The following is a 16,794-nucleotide window of genomic DNA, read 5'->3' as shown; positions in this document are numbered from 1 at the left end:
AGATCATGATGAGAACCTATGTATTTCTTTCCCATGCAGGACCATATTACAAACTGTAGGCTGCAGGACCTGTGATGATGTCAGGGGATGCCTGTGCACAGAGCAGCACCAGTGAGGTGTGAGGGAAACATAATAGGGACTAAGGTAGGGAGAAAACACAAGGAGGAACTGTGTGGGGCACATAACTTACTGGGGGTCTGTGTGGGCACATTACTTACTGGGGGTCTGTGTGAACACATTGCTCACTGGGGGGCTGTGTGGGCACATTACTTACTGGGGGGCTGTGTGAACACATGACTTTCTGGGGGGGCTGTGTTGGCACATTACTTTCTGGGGGGCTGTGTGGCCACATTACTTACTAGGGGGCTGTATGGGCACATTACTGACTCGGGGCTGTGTGGGCACATTACTTACTATGGGGCTGTATGGGCACATTATGTATTCACATAAAACCTATACAAATTTGTTATCCCTGTGAACGCACCAACCCAAAGAATAAAGTAGACATGTAATTTGGGGCGCACATTGAAAGTCGTAAAATCCAAGCCCACAAGAAAACAGCGCAAATGCAGTGTTTTCACCAATTTCACTGCATTTGGAATTTTTCTACTGCTTCCAAGTACAAATGCATGGAATATTAAATACAATCACTATGAAGTGCAATTTGTTATGCAGAAAACAAGCCCTCACAGAGCTCTTTGCGTGTAAAAATTAAAAAAGTTATAGATTTTTGATGGTGGGGAGTAAAAAATGGAAATAAAAAAAAAGGGTCAGGTCGTGAAGGGTTTAAAGGACATGTACCACCAGGATGAAGGATTGTAAACCAATCAATCTGAAATACTGATGTGTGCCCCTTCTGGCAGGATCTGTGGTTGTTTTAGTTTATTATGCCCTGGTTTTTCAAAAAAATAAATAAATTTCAAATGAGCCTGAGGGGGTTAGGGCTCCATAGCTGTGAATGGAGCCTGGAGCCCCTCAGGCTTCATTTTTAAAGCCTTTTTTTCTCAAAATCAAGGGCATAGGAAGAGTGGATCCTGCCAGTGGGGACACACACCAGTATGTCAGTGTCCTTGGTTTACAATCCTTTATCCTAGTGGTAGATGTCTTATAAGTGTCTTATAGATGTCCTATAAGTCAGGTACTGCCTGTATGTGGCAGTTTTGATATGCATCTGTAACAATGTGCCACTGGATCATTGACCTGATGACGTCAATGGGAGTGATGATCTGAGCGCTTACCATACTCCCCTTGCCGACTGCTAATATACTATTACGATTTGCAGAAAGGGGTTATGATTGTCTTAAGTCAAGTCTTGAGATTAAAAACAAAAAAAGGTGATAATTTAACCGATTCAGGACCGGGCCCTTTCTTGTTTTTTCATTTCCATTTTTCACTCCTCACCTTCAAAAACTTTTTTATTTTTACATGTAAAGAGCTGTGTGATGGCTTGTTTTCTGCATAACAAATTGCACTTCATAATGGTGGCATTGAAATTCCCTGCCGTGTACTGGGAAGCGGGAAAAAAATTCCAAATGCAGTGAAAATGGTGAAAAAACGCATTTGCGACATTTTCTTGTGGGCTTGTATTTTACGGCTTTCACTTCACGTCCCAAAAGACATGTCTACTTTATTCTTTGGGTCAATACAATTACACAGATACCAAATTTGTATAGGTTTTATAATGTTTTCATACATTTACAAAATGTAAAACCTCCTGTAATAATTTTTTCATACTTTGGTGTACAGAGCTGTGGGTGGTGTCATTTTTTGCAACTTTTTATGATATTTTCAATGATATTATTTTCAGGACTTTACAAACTTTTGATCACTTTTTATAGAATTTTTTATTTTTTTAAAAATGGCAAAAAAGTGCCATTTTTTACTTTGGGCGCGATTTTCCATTATGGGGTTAAATGCAGTGAAAAACCGTTAGTATATTTTGATAGATCGGGCATTTTTGGACGCGACAATACCTAATGTGTTTATGATTTTTACTGTTTATTTAGATTTATATCAGTTCCAGGGAAAGGGGGGGGGGTGATTAGAATTTTTAGTTTTTTTTATTATAATTTTTTTTAACTTTTTAATTTTTACTATTTTTCAGAACTAGGGTACTAGGGTACTATAACCCTAGGTTGTCTGATCGATCCTATCATGTACTGCCATACTACAGTATAGCAATATATGGGGATTTTACTCCTCATTCATTACAATGTGCTGATAGCATATTATAATGAATGGGTTAAAACGAAGTAGCCTCGGGTCTTCGAAACACCCAAGGCTACCATGGCGATGGATCGCTGCTCCCCGATGACGTCACAGGGAGCGACGATCCTCAGAAAGATTGCGGCGCCCAAGCGCCGCCACCTTTTTGAAGCTGCCGGCAGCTTTGCCAGCGGCAATCAGCAAGAAAACACCCGCGATCGGTGCTGGCACCGATCGCAGGTGTTACCGGTAAGCCTTTGCTGCAATATGCAGCAAAGACTTACTGGCTATGGAGAGGGCTCAGCCCGTGAGCCCTCTCCATGAACCGCGACCCGACCACCGCCGTGAATACACGGCGGGCGGTCGTGAACCTGTTAAATTTGGCACTGTGTAAAGTACAGTACTATTATTTTGGCCCTGTGTAGTCAATGTCAATATGTATTAGTATGGTGATATTTTGTAGTCACTTGTAGTCACAATGTTGGTCATGGTCCAGCAGTATATATCCTTCTGTATTACTGGTAACGTTCATATAAAAATTCTTTTTAACTTTTTTACCTACAGAATCTTCTCTTTCATTCATTTTATTGCTTTTAAGAATAAAAAAGAAAGAAAACACATGCAAAGAGTAAGTATCAGTTAAAGTAGCGGGAAGCAGTTGAATAGATAGTATGATAGATTCACCTCTTGTGTAATCAATTCTGTTTTCCTTAAAAGGGTGTTCCAACATATAAATGACATATGAATATATGGTATGGTTACTTAAAAATCTAATATTTAATTATTTAAATTTATCTCCCAACAATAGGATAGTGGGTAAATGTCTAATAGCGGACCTCTTGCTATGTGCAGAATAGTAGACTTTAAAGAGGACCTTTACCACCTCACACGTGGAGATTAGTATACCATTGTGTCAGATTCAGGGACACTTGAATTTTCTTTCTAGCCCCTATGGTTGCAGAGACATCAGTATCTGACCATTGTAATCTATGTTCTGTCAGACAGGAGGAGCTGGAGGAGGGTGTGTGTGTTATGCTAATCTTCTCTCATACTGTCCAATCAGCAGCAGGCAATGTCAGAAAAGCTGCTAAGAACAGTAGTTCAATGTAAATGCAAATGCGGCGCAGACGGTGAGTAAACACAAATACTACGTAAACACAAGGCAAACTGCACATAAACGTTGCCGCCATGTCGGCTGCTCCTTTATGGGGAGGGTGCAGCTGTTTTGGGTGAAAAAATGTCTAGAAGGTTGGAGGAGTGTTTAAACTAGAGACTTGGGGGGAGGGCAACTACACTTGTGAAGGGCAAAAAGACAATGTAGATAAAGAGCTGGGAAGAGTCATAGTCCATGGGGGAGGAAGGAGGGCTGGAATAAGATTGGGGAATAAGAACAAAAGGAATACAGACAGGGAAAACCATATAAAGTGTATGTACACTAATGCCAGAAGCCTCACAAACAAAATGGAGGAACTGGAACTCTTAATGTTGGAGCGCAATATGATATAGTGGGTATCAGCGAGACCTGGCTGGACAGTAGCTATGACTGGGCTGTTACTATAGATGGTTATAGTCTTTTTAGAAAGGATTGTATAAATAAAAAAGGGTTGAGGGATTTGTTTATATGTGAAATTGTCACGGGTGCTCCCGCGATCCCTGTCTCGGATCGCGGGCGAATCCGTGCTCCTCCGTGTGCCCCCGCTGCTGCACGGTCTCACTTACCTCTCCCGGCTCCTGCTCTTCCCCGGACTGCCGGCGCACCGCTAATTGGTGCACTGGCTGAACACCTCACCTTTAAGAATCCTGCCTCTTCATGCGTTCCCTCCTGGATCTTTGTGCCTCACAGCCTAAGAGAAAGCTTCCTGTGTATTCCTGCGTTCCTGTGTATTCCTGCGTTCCTGTGTATTCCTGCGTTCCTGTGTGTCTCCGCTCCCGAGTCCTGTGTAGCTGTGTTACCCGAGTTCCTCCGTGTTGCTGTGTTCCATGTGCCTGTATTCCCGTTCCCACCTGCCTGGACCTCCCGTTGCTGACCCCGGATTTGGTCTTGACCTCGCATCTCTGCCGCCTGCCCTGACCCCGAGTCTGGACCTGACTACGATACTGTCTTCTGCTAAGGTACCTCGACCTCGGCTGCCACCGCGGGCTGGTCGCGCCTGGGAACGACCTGGTGGTATCCTGCCGCAGCAATTCCAACCCGCTTTGCGGCGGGCTCTGGTGAAAACCAGGTGCGACTTGGATTCCGGTCCCAGGTGTCGGCTAGTTCCATCTCCCGCGGTGGTCCAGAGGATCCACTGATCCTGACAGAAATCTTGCTTCAAGCTTGTCCTGCGAGATGACATCGGTGGCGCAAATGAAAATGTGGAGTCCCTATGGGTGGAGATAAGGGGAGGGAAAAAGAATAATAAAATATTACTAGGGGTTGGTTATAAGGCTCCAAATATAATGGAGGCAGCAGAGGAAATACTGATAAGTCAAATGGATGCGCCTTCAAAGCATGGTGAAGTACTTATCATGGGGGACTTCAATTACCCAGATATTGACTGGGGGGCAGAAACCCGCAGGTCCTTCCAAGATAGCAGGTTTTTTCAACAACAAAAGACAATTACCTGTCACAACTAGTCCTGGAGCCAACAAGAGGATGGGCACTGCTGGACCTTATCCTAACCAACAGACCTGATAGGGTATCAAAATTACAGGTTGGGGGGAACCTGGGTAATAGTGATCATAATATCATTGATTTTGTATTACGCTTTACTAATAGCGTTAGTGGAGGGGCAACGAACACTCAGGAGGGCAAATTTTCAATGGGACTTTTTCACAAATATTATAGAAAAGACGTGCGATACACACATACCATATGGGAAAAAGCATACGAGCCAATTTGGCTAATTAGTCTTGTAAGGAAAGTAACAAGCAAGTAAGATAAGGTGTTTAAGATGCCAATACGCGAAGGTAGCTATGAGGCATTACAGGATTATAGAGAGAAAAATAAATCCTGTAAAAAGCAGATAAAGGCTGCAAAAATAGAGACTGAGAGAAATATTGCCAGAGAGAGCAAAAAGTTTATAAATGATAAGAAACTAAAAACTGAAAGAGTGGGCGCTCTTAGGAATAACATGGGGGTCATGGTGGAAGGAGATTAAGAAAGGGCCAATCTACTAAATGTTGTCTTCTCGATTGTCTTTACCCAGGAAAATCCCCTGGTGGAAGACAAAATGAGGAATGATGTAAATTCTCTTTGAAATGTCAACAGTTTAACTCAGGAACTCTTAGTGTCACAACCACTAAGATAGATAAATCACCGGGGTTGAGGTTACCAGTGGAGTGCCACAGGGGTCAATATTGGGGCCACTTCTTTTTAATATTTTTATTAATGACCTTGTAGTGAGTTTACACAGTCAAATTTACACAATGATGTATGTTTATGTTTATATGCTGTGTATATGGTATGTATGTATATGCTCTGTATACTGAATGTGTGTGTATTTCCCGTATGTGTGTGAACATGCTGTATATACTGGGGGATATTTATCATACGCTGGCGCTCGCCCCGCCGCTGCAAATTCGCAGCCCGATACATCAAGAGGCTTCTGCCTCTTGATGTATCGGGCCGCCAGTAGTGCAGCGCCAGGGCCTGGCGTAGAAAAAAACGCAGCCGGCAACTTTTCATGTATAAAAAGTCGCCGGCAGCAGCGAGTGTGCAGGCGTGGGGACAGTAACGCCCCGCGCCGGCCCACTCCTGGCCGGCCATGCCCCCTGCTCGGCCGGCCGAGCTCCCCCTTCACGCCCCGTGAAGGTGGGGAAAATAATCGCAAAAGCTAGCAATAAGCTAGCCCCGTGAAGGTGGGGAAAATAATCGCAAAAGCTAGCAATAAGCTAGCATTTGCGATTATTTCAGGGCCACTGGCGGTGCGCAGAGGTCCTGATAAATATGCCCCAATGTGTCTGTATTTGCTGTAAGTGTGTATATTCTGTATGTATATGCAGCATGTGTGTATATGGTGTTTTTATACTGCATGTATATTGTCACGGGTGGTCCCGCGACCCATATCGCGGGTCGCGGGCTCACCCGTGCTTCTCTGCCCCCGCCAGCACGCCGCCAGCGCTGCTTACCTTCCCTGGCTCCCGGCTCGCTCCCTTCCGCCGTGCGCGCGTGTCCACGAATGATAGGGCGCACGTGCGGTCACTTCTCTAAATTTAAAGGGCCTGTGCGCCATTAATTGGCGCTGGCCATTTTGCAGAATCTATTTAAGCCTGCCTCTTCCTGCAAGCCCCAGATCTTCGTGCCTAGCGCCCTAGAGAAAGCTTTCCTGATGCTTTGTGCTCTTCTTGTGAATTCCCGTTGTGACCCCGGTTCCGTTTCTGACATCGCTCCTTTGCCGCCTGCCCTGACCTGTTGCTACGTCTCTGACTCCGATCCTGTGCTGCCTGTCCTGATCTCCTGCCTGTCCCCGACTACGAGTTTGCCTGCCGTTTCTGTACCTCGACCTTGGCTGCCACTGCGGACAAGTCACGCCTGTGGAACGACCTGGTAGTACCACGCCACAGCTTGTCTAACCCGCTTTGCGGCGGGCTCTGGTGAAAACCGGGTACCACTTAGACTCCTGTCCCAGGTAGTGGCTTGTGCCATCGTCCGCAGTGGTTCAGAGGATCCACAACCTCACGGACCCTGACAGTAAGATCCGGCCATGGATCCCGCCGAGGTTCCGCTTCCTACCCGTCCGACTCTGGCTTCCATCGTGGTCCAGCAATCCCGAGAGATTGCCGCTCAACGCGAACAGCTGGAACAGGTGACCACCATGCTGCAGCAGCTGCTAGCCACCCAGCAACAGCAACAGGTTCCTGAGCCTGTCCCCGTGGCTCACGCAATCCCGGCTTGTCTTCCTGCCGTTGAACCCAGGCTTCGGCTGTCTATGCCCGGCAAGTATGATGGCGATCCCAAGATGTGCAGAGGCTTTATAACCCAATGCTTCCTGCACATAGAATTCATGCCGTCTCAGTTCGTCACGGAGCGATCCAAGGTGGCCTTCTTCCTCAGCCTCCTATCTGGGAAAGCCCTGGCCTGGGCTACTCCACTTTGGGATAGAGACGACCCGGTCACGGCTAATCTCTCGGTTTTTCTGCTGTCCAGTTCCGTACCCTGGCTTCGGAACTCGCCTGGAACGACGCGGCCCTGTCCGCAGCTTTCAAGTAGGGACTTTCTACTCAAGTTAAGGACGCCCTGGCCGCTCGGGATCTGCCGTCTTCCCTGAGTGGTCTTATCACCTTAGCCACCCGGATTGACGTGCGATTCAGGTAGCGTGCCGAAGAATCACGCCTTGAACAACCCCAAGTCCGCCCACGACGTCTCCCTTGCCTGGCTCCTGCTTTCCAAAGACCGCTCCAGTCTCCTGTTGTACCATCGGCAGAGGAGCCTATGGAAGTGGACAGGGCCAGACTCTCTCCTCAGGATCAGAGAGAAGGCGTCAGGGAAACCTTTGTCTCTATTGTGCCAGTCCTGAGCATTTCTTGGGGTCTTGTCCGATCCGTCCTCAGCATCCGGGAAACGCCAGCACCTAGGGTTCTTGGGAGAAGCGTCCCAAGGTGTAAGCAAAGCTTCTCCACGCTTGATGATACCGGTGCGTCTCAGCTTTGGCACCTGCACCCAGATCCAGGTCTCTGCTTTCTTGGACTCCGGCTCCGCAGGGAACTTCGTGGATGCCACTCTGGTCTCCCGGCATCACATTCCCGTGGTTCGTCTAGAAAAGCCATTGGTCATTTTTTCGGTTAGTGGCCAAATCCTTTCCGACCCGGTCCGGTACTGCACCAAGCCTCTGTCCGTGCAAGTCGGAGTTCTACATAAGGAAAGACTGTCCTTTTATGTACTTCCACGGTCCACGTCCTCCGTCCTGCTGGGCCTACCATGGTTGCAGCTCCACACCCCCGTCCTTGACTGGAGGACGGGGGAGATCCTCCGGTGGGGACCTGACTGCCAGTCTCGCTGTGTGAAAATGCCTCATCCAGTGCCTGTCCTGGCTTCGTCTGTGGCTCCCAAGGTCCTGGAGGGCCTTCCCGCTTGCTATAAGGACTATTATGACGTCTTCTCGAAGAAGCAAGCCGAGACGCTGCCACCTCACCGTCCTTACGACTGTCCTGTGGACCTGTTGCCGGGTATGTCCCCTCCGCGGGGTCGTGTGTACCCGCTCTCTGTACCAGAAACCGCAGCCATGTCAGAATATATCCAGGAGAATCTGCAGAGAGGATTCATACGTAAGTCCTCTTTCCCGGCTGGTGCGGGTTTTTCCTTCGTGACCAAGAAAGACGGGTCACTCCGTCCATGCATCGACTACCGCGGTCTTAACAAGGTCACAGTTAAGAACCGCTACCCGTTGCCGTTGATTACGGAATTGTTTGATCGTCTTCATGGAGCCAAGGTCTTCTCCAAATTGGACCCTCGAGGGGCTTATAATCTTATCTGTATCCGTCAGGGAGACGAGTGGAAGACCGCTTTTAATACCCGTGATGTGGTCTATCTGGACGATATCCTGGTATTCTCTCCGGACCTAGAGACACACCAAGTGCACGTACGGCAGGTTCTCAATCGTCTAAGGGCCAATCGTCTCTACGCCAAACTCGAAAAATGTCAATTTCATCAGCGGAGTATTCCATTTCTCAGCTACATCATCTCCGACAGAGGTCTCCAGATGGATCCTGCAAAGCTGTCAGCGGTTCTTCAGTGGCCCCGTCCAGTAGGACTGCGTGCAATACAGCGGTTCCTGGGATTTGCAAATTACTACCGGCAGTTCATCCCACACTTCTCCTCGCTGGTGTCTCCTTTTGTGGCGCTCACCAAGAAGGGTGCCAACCCCCGTCTCTGGCCTTCGTCTGCTGAAGAGGCCTTCACAAAATTAAAGTCTATGTTTGCTTCTGCTCCAGTCCTGGTGCGTCCCGACACTGAGAAGCCTTTCCATCTGGAAGTAGATGCCTCCTCTGTAGGGGCCTGTGCTGTGCTGACACAGAAAAGTTCCAAGGGCCGAACCGTCACTTGTGGATTTTTTTCTAAGACGTTCTCCCCTGCTGAGAGGAACTATTCTATAGGGGACCGAGAACTGTTGGCGATTAAGCTCGCCTTAGAAGAATGGCGCTATCTTCTGGAGGGAGCTCGGTTTCCAGTCAGCATCTATACGGACCATAAGAACCTTCTCTATCTCCAGACTGCTCAGCGACTCAATCCTCGTCAAGCTCGCTGGTCACTCTTCTTTGCCCGGTTTGACTTCCTTATTCATTTCCGCCCGGCCGAGAAGAACATCAAGGCAGACGCCCTCTCTCGTGCCTCGGATGACATTGGAGAGGAACCGCCTCCTCGGCATGTCATTCCTCCTGATCGACTGGTACTTGCCGCACCTGTGGATCTTCGTCAGCTTCCCCCTGGCAAGACATATGTAAAACCTGCTCTACGGAGGAAGATTCTGTCTTGGGGACATTGCTCCCGTGTGGCTGGGCATCCTGGGGTGCAGCGCTCTCTCTCCCTCATTTCCCGATTCTACTGGTGGCCAGAGCTGGCCAAAGATGTTCGGGACTTTGTGGGTTTCTGCGCTTCCTGTGCCCGGAATAAGCCATCACGTTTCAAGCCTGCTGGTCTTCTTCTACCGTTTCCGATACCCAGCTGCCCGTGGACTCACGTGGCCATGGACTTTGTCACAGACTTACCGCCTTCATTAGGCAACACCGTCATCTGGGTGGTAACCGACCGTTTTTCTAAAATGTCGCATTTTGTCCCTCTGCCAGGCCTGCCGTCTGCTCCACACCTTGCCAGCCAGTTCTTCACCCATATCTTCCGCTTGCATGGACTTCCGTTGCACATTGTCTCAGACCGTGGGGTCCAATTTGTCTCCCGCTTCTGGCGATCCCTATGCAATCAGTTACAAGTGAGACTGGACTTCTCTTCTGCGTACCATCCGCAGTCAAATGGACAAGTGGAGAGAGTTAACCAAACTTTGGGCTGTTACCTGCGTCCCTTTGTCTCTGCCCGTCAGGACGATTGGTCCGCTCTTCTACCATGGGTAGAGTTCTCATATAACTCCCTGGACTCGGAGTCTGCCGGTGCTTCACCTTTCTTTATTGTGTATGGAAGACATCCACATCCACCTCTACCCCTCTCCGTGTCTGCTGATGTTCCTGCTGTGGAGGAGTTGGTAGCAGATCTTAAGACTATTTGGGAACAGACTCATCAGTCCCTGCTTCAGGCATCTGCCCGCACCAAGGCTCAGGCCGATAAGAAACGCAGGCCTCCTCCCATCTTCTCTCCAGGGGTAAAGTGTGGCTGTCTTCAAAATATGTTCGCTTGAAGATTCCCAGCTACAAACTTGGTCCTCGCTATCTGGGTCCATTTGAGGTGCTGAAGCGCATTAACCCCGTGGCCTATAAGCTACGCCTCCCTCCCACCATGCGCATCCCGAACTCATTCCATGTCTCCCTGCTCAAGCCCGTTGTCCTGAACCGCTTCTCCCGGCAAGTTCCTCCCCCCACTCCTGTGGCGGACTCCGCCGACACCTATGAGGTAAAGGAGATCCTGGACATGAAAACGGTAAGGGGGAGGCGGTTCTTCTTGGTTGACTGGAAGGGGTTTGGGCCAGAGGAGAGATCTTGGGAGCCAGAGGACAATATATTGGACCGTGACCTCCTGCAAGGATTTCTCCAGCCCAGGAGGAGGGGGAGGCCGAAGGGGGGGGGTACTGTCACGGGTGGACCCGCGACCCATATCGCGGGTCGCGGGCTCACCCGTGCTTCTCTGCCCCCGCCAGCGCGCCGCCAGCGCTGCTTACCTTCCCCGGCTCCCAGCTCGCTCCCTTCCACCGTGCGCGCGCGGCCCCGAATGATAGGGCGCGCGCGCGGTCACTTCTCTAGATTTAAAGGGCCAGTGTGCCATTAATTGGCGCTGGCCATTTTGCAGAATCTATTTAAGCCTGCCTCTTCCTGCAAGCCCCTGCCGGATCTTCGTGCCTAGCGCCCTAGAGAAAGCTTTCCTGATGCTTTGTGCTCTTCTTGTGAATTCCCGTTGTGACCCCGGTTCCGTTTCTGACATTGCTCCTTTGCCGCCTGCCCTGACCTGTTGCTACGTCTCTGACTCCGATCCTGTGCTGCCTGTCCTTATCTCCTGCCTGCCCCCGACTACGAGTTTGCCTGCCGTTTCTGTACCCACGCCTGTGGAACGACCTGGTGGTACCACACCGCAGCTTGTCTAACCCGCTTTGCGGCGGGCTCTGGTGAAAACCGGGTACCACTTAGACTCCGGTCCCAGGTAGTGGCTTGTGCCATCGTCCGCAGTGGTTCAGAGGATCCACAACCTCACGGACCCTGACATATATGTATATATGGTCAGTGTACACTGAATGTGTGTGTATATATACATATACATATACATAATGTGTATGCCGTATGTGTGATGTATATATACTGTATGTGTGTGTATAATTTATGAGTTTGTGTATACTCTGTGTATTAGTGTATAAATGTATATGGGTACATAAATGTGTGTGTATACTTGTATGTATATATATGGGTGCAAGCATACAAGTGTAGAACTTTATGTGTGTATATAAAGGTGTGTATATATCAGTGTATAAATGTGTGTAATTGTATAAACTGCGGGACTGCATGTCTGGTGCGGGCTGAGGTGTATGTTAAATGGGACTGCATATCTGGTAGGGGTGAAGGTAGATACAAAGATGTGTTACTGGGGGTGAGGCGGCTGTGTGTAGCTGTGTCCTGGGGGCGAGGCGGCTGTGTGTAGCTGTGTTACTGGGGGCGAGGCGGCTGTATGTAGCTGTGTTACTGGGGATGAGGCAGCTGTATGTAGCTGTGTTACTGGAAGCGAGGCGGCTGTATGTAGCTGTGTTACTGGGTGTGAGCTGGCTGTATGTAGCTGTGTTACTGGGGGCGAGGCAGCTGTATGTGGCTGTGTTACTGGGGGCGAGGCAGCTGTATGTAGCTGTGTTACTGGGGACGAGGCGGCTGTATGTAGCTGTGTTACTGGGGACGAGGTGGCTGTATGTAGCTGTGTTACTGGGGATGAGGCGGCTGTATGTAGCTGTGTTACTGGTTGTGAGGCGGCTGTATGTAGCTGTGTTACTGGGGATGAGGCGGCTGTATGTAGCTGTGTTACTGGGGGCGAGGTGGCTGTATGTAGCTGTGTTACTGGGGGTAAGGCAGCTGTATGTAGCTGTATTACTGGGGATGAGCCGGCTGTATGTAGCTGTGTTACTGGGGGCGAGGCGGCTGTATGTAGCTGTGTTACTGGGAGCGAGGCGGCTGTATGTAGCTGTGTTACTGTGGTGAGGCGGCTGTATGTAGCTGTGTTACTGGGGGTGAGGTGGCTGTATGTAGCTGTGTTACTGGGGGTGAGGTGACTGTATGTAGCTGTGTTACTGGGGGCGAGGCAGCTGTATGTAGCTGTGTTACTGGGAGCGAGGCGGCTGTATGTAGCTGTGTTACTGGGGACGAGGTGGCTGTATTTAGCTGTGTTACTGGGGGCGAGGCAGCTGTATGTAGCTGTGTTACTGGGGACGAGGTGGCTGTATGTAGCTGTATTACTGGGGACGAGGTGGCTGTATGTAGCTGTGTTACTGGGGATGAGGCGGCTGTATGTATCTGTGTTACTGGGTGTGAGGCGGCTGTATGTAGCTGTGTTACTGGGGACGAGGTGGCTGTATGTAGCGGTGTTACTGCTGGGATAGTGGATAGTGAGCAGGAGGACGTGTATGCACGCTGCACTCAGTGGGGGCCTCCACCAGATTTTGCGCCCAGGGGCCCCCACGAACCTTAATCCGGCCCTTCTTGGGGGTATTGGTGGATGGTAACCTTAATTTTAGGGACCAGAGCCAGGCGGCTGCTCCTAAAGCAAATAAAGTCATGGGTTGTATCAAGAGAGAAATTGATACTCATGATAAAGACATAGTTTTGCCCTTATATAAATCCCTGGTCAGACCACACATGGAATATTGTGGACAGTTTTGGGCACCAGTGTATGAAAAGGACATAGTAGAGCTGGAACGGGTACAGAGATTATGATGGAATATTCAGTTTAGAAAAAAGATCACTGAGGGGAAACCTCATTACAATGTACAAATACCTGAACGGACAGTACAAGGATCTCTCCAAAGATTTTTTATACCTAGATTTTTTTTATACCTAGGCTTGTGACCAGGACAAGGGGGAATCCTCTACGCCTAGAGGAGAGGTGATTCTACCATCGCCATAAACAGAGGTTCTTAACTATAAAAGCAGTGAGACTATGGAAATCTCTGGTGCAGGAGGTTGTCATGGCGGACTCTATGTACATGTTCAAGAGGGGCCTGGAGAGAGAAAATATCACGGGTTATGGGAATAAACATTTACAGGCAGTCCCCGGGTTACCTACAAGATAGGTTCCTTGGGTGTGTACTCAAGTTGAATTTGTATGTAAGTCGGAACTGGATATTTTATAATTGTAGTTCCAGACAAAAAATGTTTTTGTCCTTGTGACAATTGGATTTTCAACATTTTTTTGCTGTAAAGGGACCAAGGATTATCAATAAAGCTTCCTTAAAGACACCTTAGAGCTGATCATTGCAGCCTGGAACTAAGAAAAAGCATCCAGAGAGTTTCACCAGAGGTCACAGTGGGAAGAGCGGTCCGTCTATAACTAGGGGTTGTCTGTAAGTCGAGTATCCTTAAGTAGGGGACAACCTGTATTTAATTCTTAAAGGTTGGACTTGATGGACTTGCATCTTTTTCCGGCCTTATATACTATGTTATACTATGCGTGAATGTAAATGCAATGCAAAGACCATGTAAACCCAAACTCCACATGAATGCAAATGCAACGTGAATGCCATGTAAATGCAAATGCAATGCCATTATGACATAAACACCACCTAATTGGAAATACCCCCGGAATACAAATGCCAGGTTAACACTAATACAACACAAGCGCTACGTAAACACAAATGCATGATTGGGCAAATTTAAATATCTTTACATCACGATTATGTTTACATTGCTTTGCAGTAACAGCTTTTGTGTTTTACGTCTGCATTCACATCATGTTGTCATTTGCATTTACATCATGTTTGGTGTAATATTAGCGGAATATCCGCATAATGGGGGTCATTTACTAAGGACCCGATTCGCGTTTTTCCCGACGTGTTACCCGAATATTTCCGATTTGCTCCGATTTCCCCTGAATGGCCCCGGGATTTTGGCGCATGCAATCGGATTGTGGCGCATCGCGGAAATCGGGGGGCGTGGCAGAACGAAAACCCGATGGATTCGGAAAAACCGCCACATTTAAAACCAAAAATGTGTCGCGGAGCTTGCACTTACCTTCACTCAGCCCGGCTCGGTGTATTCCAGTGCGTTCCAGGGAACTTCAGCGCAGCAGCACCACCTTGTGGACGTTGGAGGAACTGCCTTAATAAATCCCGGCCGGACCCGAATCCAGTGCAGAGAACGCGCCGCTGGATCGCGAATGGACCGTGTAAGTAAATCTGCCCCAATGTGTGTGAACACATGTGTGTGTGTGCCTATAGATGCACAGAGAGAAATTAAAGTTCAATTCTGTTCATAGTAACTTCTCTGACATTGACTGCTGCTGATTGGACAGTATGAAATAAGATTAGCATGGCACACGCCTCCAGCTCCAGCCATAGCTGACGGAACACAGATCACCATCAAATTCAACCATGGTAAACCAGTTGCACTGCAGCAGCACATCTCAGTTTCACTCTCACCCCCCTGCACTTCCCATTATCTCTGCAGCAGTGAGCACACAGTGGGATGGGGTAAGGGTTCCTTCAGTATTTAATATCCTAAGCAGGTACAGCCAGCAAAGAGGGCCTCTGATAATCCCATAGCCTTTCTGGTGCATAAGGATACTTTTAAAAGTTGATTTTTAGAAGGTAGGAGGCCATGGATTAGAAGATTACCACAGTCACGGTGCCCAGATCTATGAGTTAGGCCCCTTCCACACTAGCGTTTTTGATGCGCGAGTTCTGCGCGTGCTTTTGACGCGCAGAACTTGCATTGCACTCTGTCCCATTGTTTCCAGTGGGTCTTTCCTCATTTGCGTTGTTTTTCACGCGCGTGCTTGCGTTTGTTTTGACGCGCATCAAAATCGCAGCATGCTCTACTTTTGCGTTTCACGCGCGTTTTTCCCGCCCCCGTGCAATGCGAGTGCAATGCGTTTTAAATGGATGGGTTGCTATGTGACATAAATAATTCCCCTGCTCGAGATCGAGCATTTAATTAAAAAAACACAGTGAAGAATAGAATAAAAACAGTGAACACAGTGAACACAGGATCATTTAAGTGAAAAACACAGTAAAGAACACAGTGAAGAATAGATTACAGATGTTCGGCACATTTGCTTACTTGTCGGGAGATACGCGCGGAACAATGCGAACAAAATAGCATGTGAAGAACAATCTATATGTGTGTAAAGAACACATTGCAGATGTTTCTATACATCTGCAATGTCTTCTTCACACATATATAGTGTTCTTCACATGCTATTTTGTTCGCACCGCTCCGCGCGTATCTCCCGACAAGTAAGCAGATGTGCCGAACATCTGTAATCTATTCTTCACTGTGTTCTTTACTGTGTTTTTCACTTAAATGATCCTGTGTTCACTGTGTTCACCGTGTTCACTGTTTTTATTCTATTCTTCACTGTTCTTCACATCTGCTAACTTGTCGGGAGATAATATACGCGCGGAACAGTGAAGAAAAGATTGTAGATGTTTGCATACATCTGCTAACTTATCAGAAGACATTCTTTTTCAATTAAATAAAACATTTTATTCCCGAACCATGGTCCCTTTGAAAAAGTCCCATTGACTTAAAAAAACGCGCGTGAAAAACGCACCGAAAAAGCAAAAAAACGTGAACAACACGCGCGTGAAAAACGCAAAAACCCTAATGACTCCAAGGAAAAATGGAACAAAAACGCAGCCAAAAACGTCAGTTTTTCACGCATTGCACCCTGACGTGAAATGCAACGCTAGTGTGGAAGGGGCCTTAGTGTTCCTTTATTATCATGCTTGAATTTGTTAGTAGATTTCCTTAAGTCATCGTTGTCTGCCTTGTAGTACAGACTTTTGGCATTGGTTTGCGCTCTCAGTTGTGGCGTAAGTTTCATAACAATCAATGCAGTGCCAGCACAACTTACAGGACAAACCCATACTGGAATACTCTGCAATACAGGCAGGTAAGGTTTTGGTCCTGTGTTTTGCCAATTGCACCATGAGGCATTTTTTGTATGTCAAACATGCCAAAGGTGTTTGAATTTATATGGCTGCCTGTTCCTAGGTAATTGTAACATGGCTGTAAATTTTGGTAAAGAGGTCATGATATAAAAGAAGTTTATAATTAAATAACAATAAAAAGTTCTACAATTGTAATTCTATCCTGCACTAGATTGAGTGCTCTCTTATGTGCTTAGTTGTACTTACCTTTATATTTCAGTAAGAAAAGTATTGTAAAAGAAACACACACACCAAGGACTTAAAGGACATCTACCACCAGGATGAAGTATTGTAAACCAAGCACTCTGACATGCTGGTGTGTGCCCACTAT

General features: G+C 47.8%; 1 protein-coding gene across 1 annotated transcript in view; it reads left to right on the top strand.

The window, feature by feature from the left end:
* Positions 1-14,300, top strand: part of LOC140122854 (chitin synthase chs-1-like) — a 33,476-nt gene extending 19,176 nt beyond the window's left edge. The window contains exons 10-11 of the mRNA XM_072144100.1: positions 7,973-8,451; positions 14,230-14,300. Coding sequence (XP_072000201.1) covers positions 7,973-8,451; positions 14,230-14,300 — 550 coding nt within the window. The remainder of the gene's footprint in view (positions 1-7,972; positions 8,452-14,229) is intronic.
* Positions 14,301-16,794: the final 2,494 nt, after the last annotated feature.

Source organism: Engystomops pustulosus, chromosome 3, assembly GCF_040894005.1.
Source record: "Engystomops pustulosus chromosome 3, aEngPut4.maternal, whole genome shotgun sequence".
NCBI classification, from domain to species: domain Eukaryota; kingdom Metazoa; phylum Chordata; class Amphibia; order Anura; family Leptodactylidae; genus Engystomops; species Engystomops pustulosus.
This window is presented reverse-complemented; position numbering and strand designations above follow the sequence as displayed.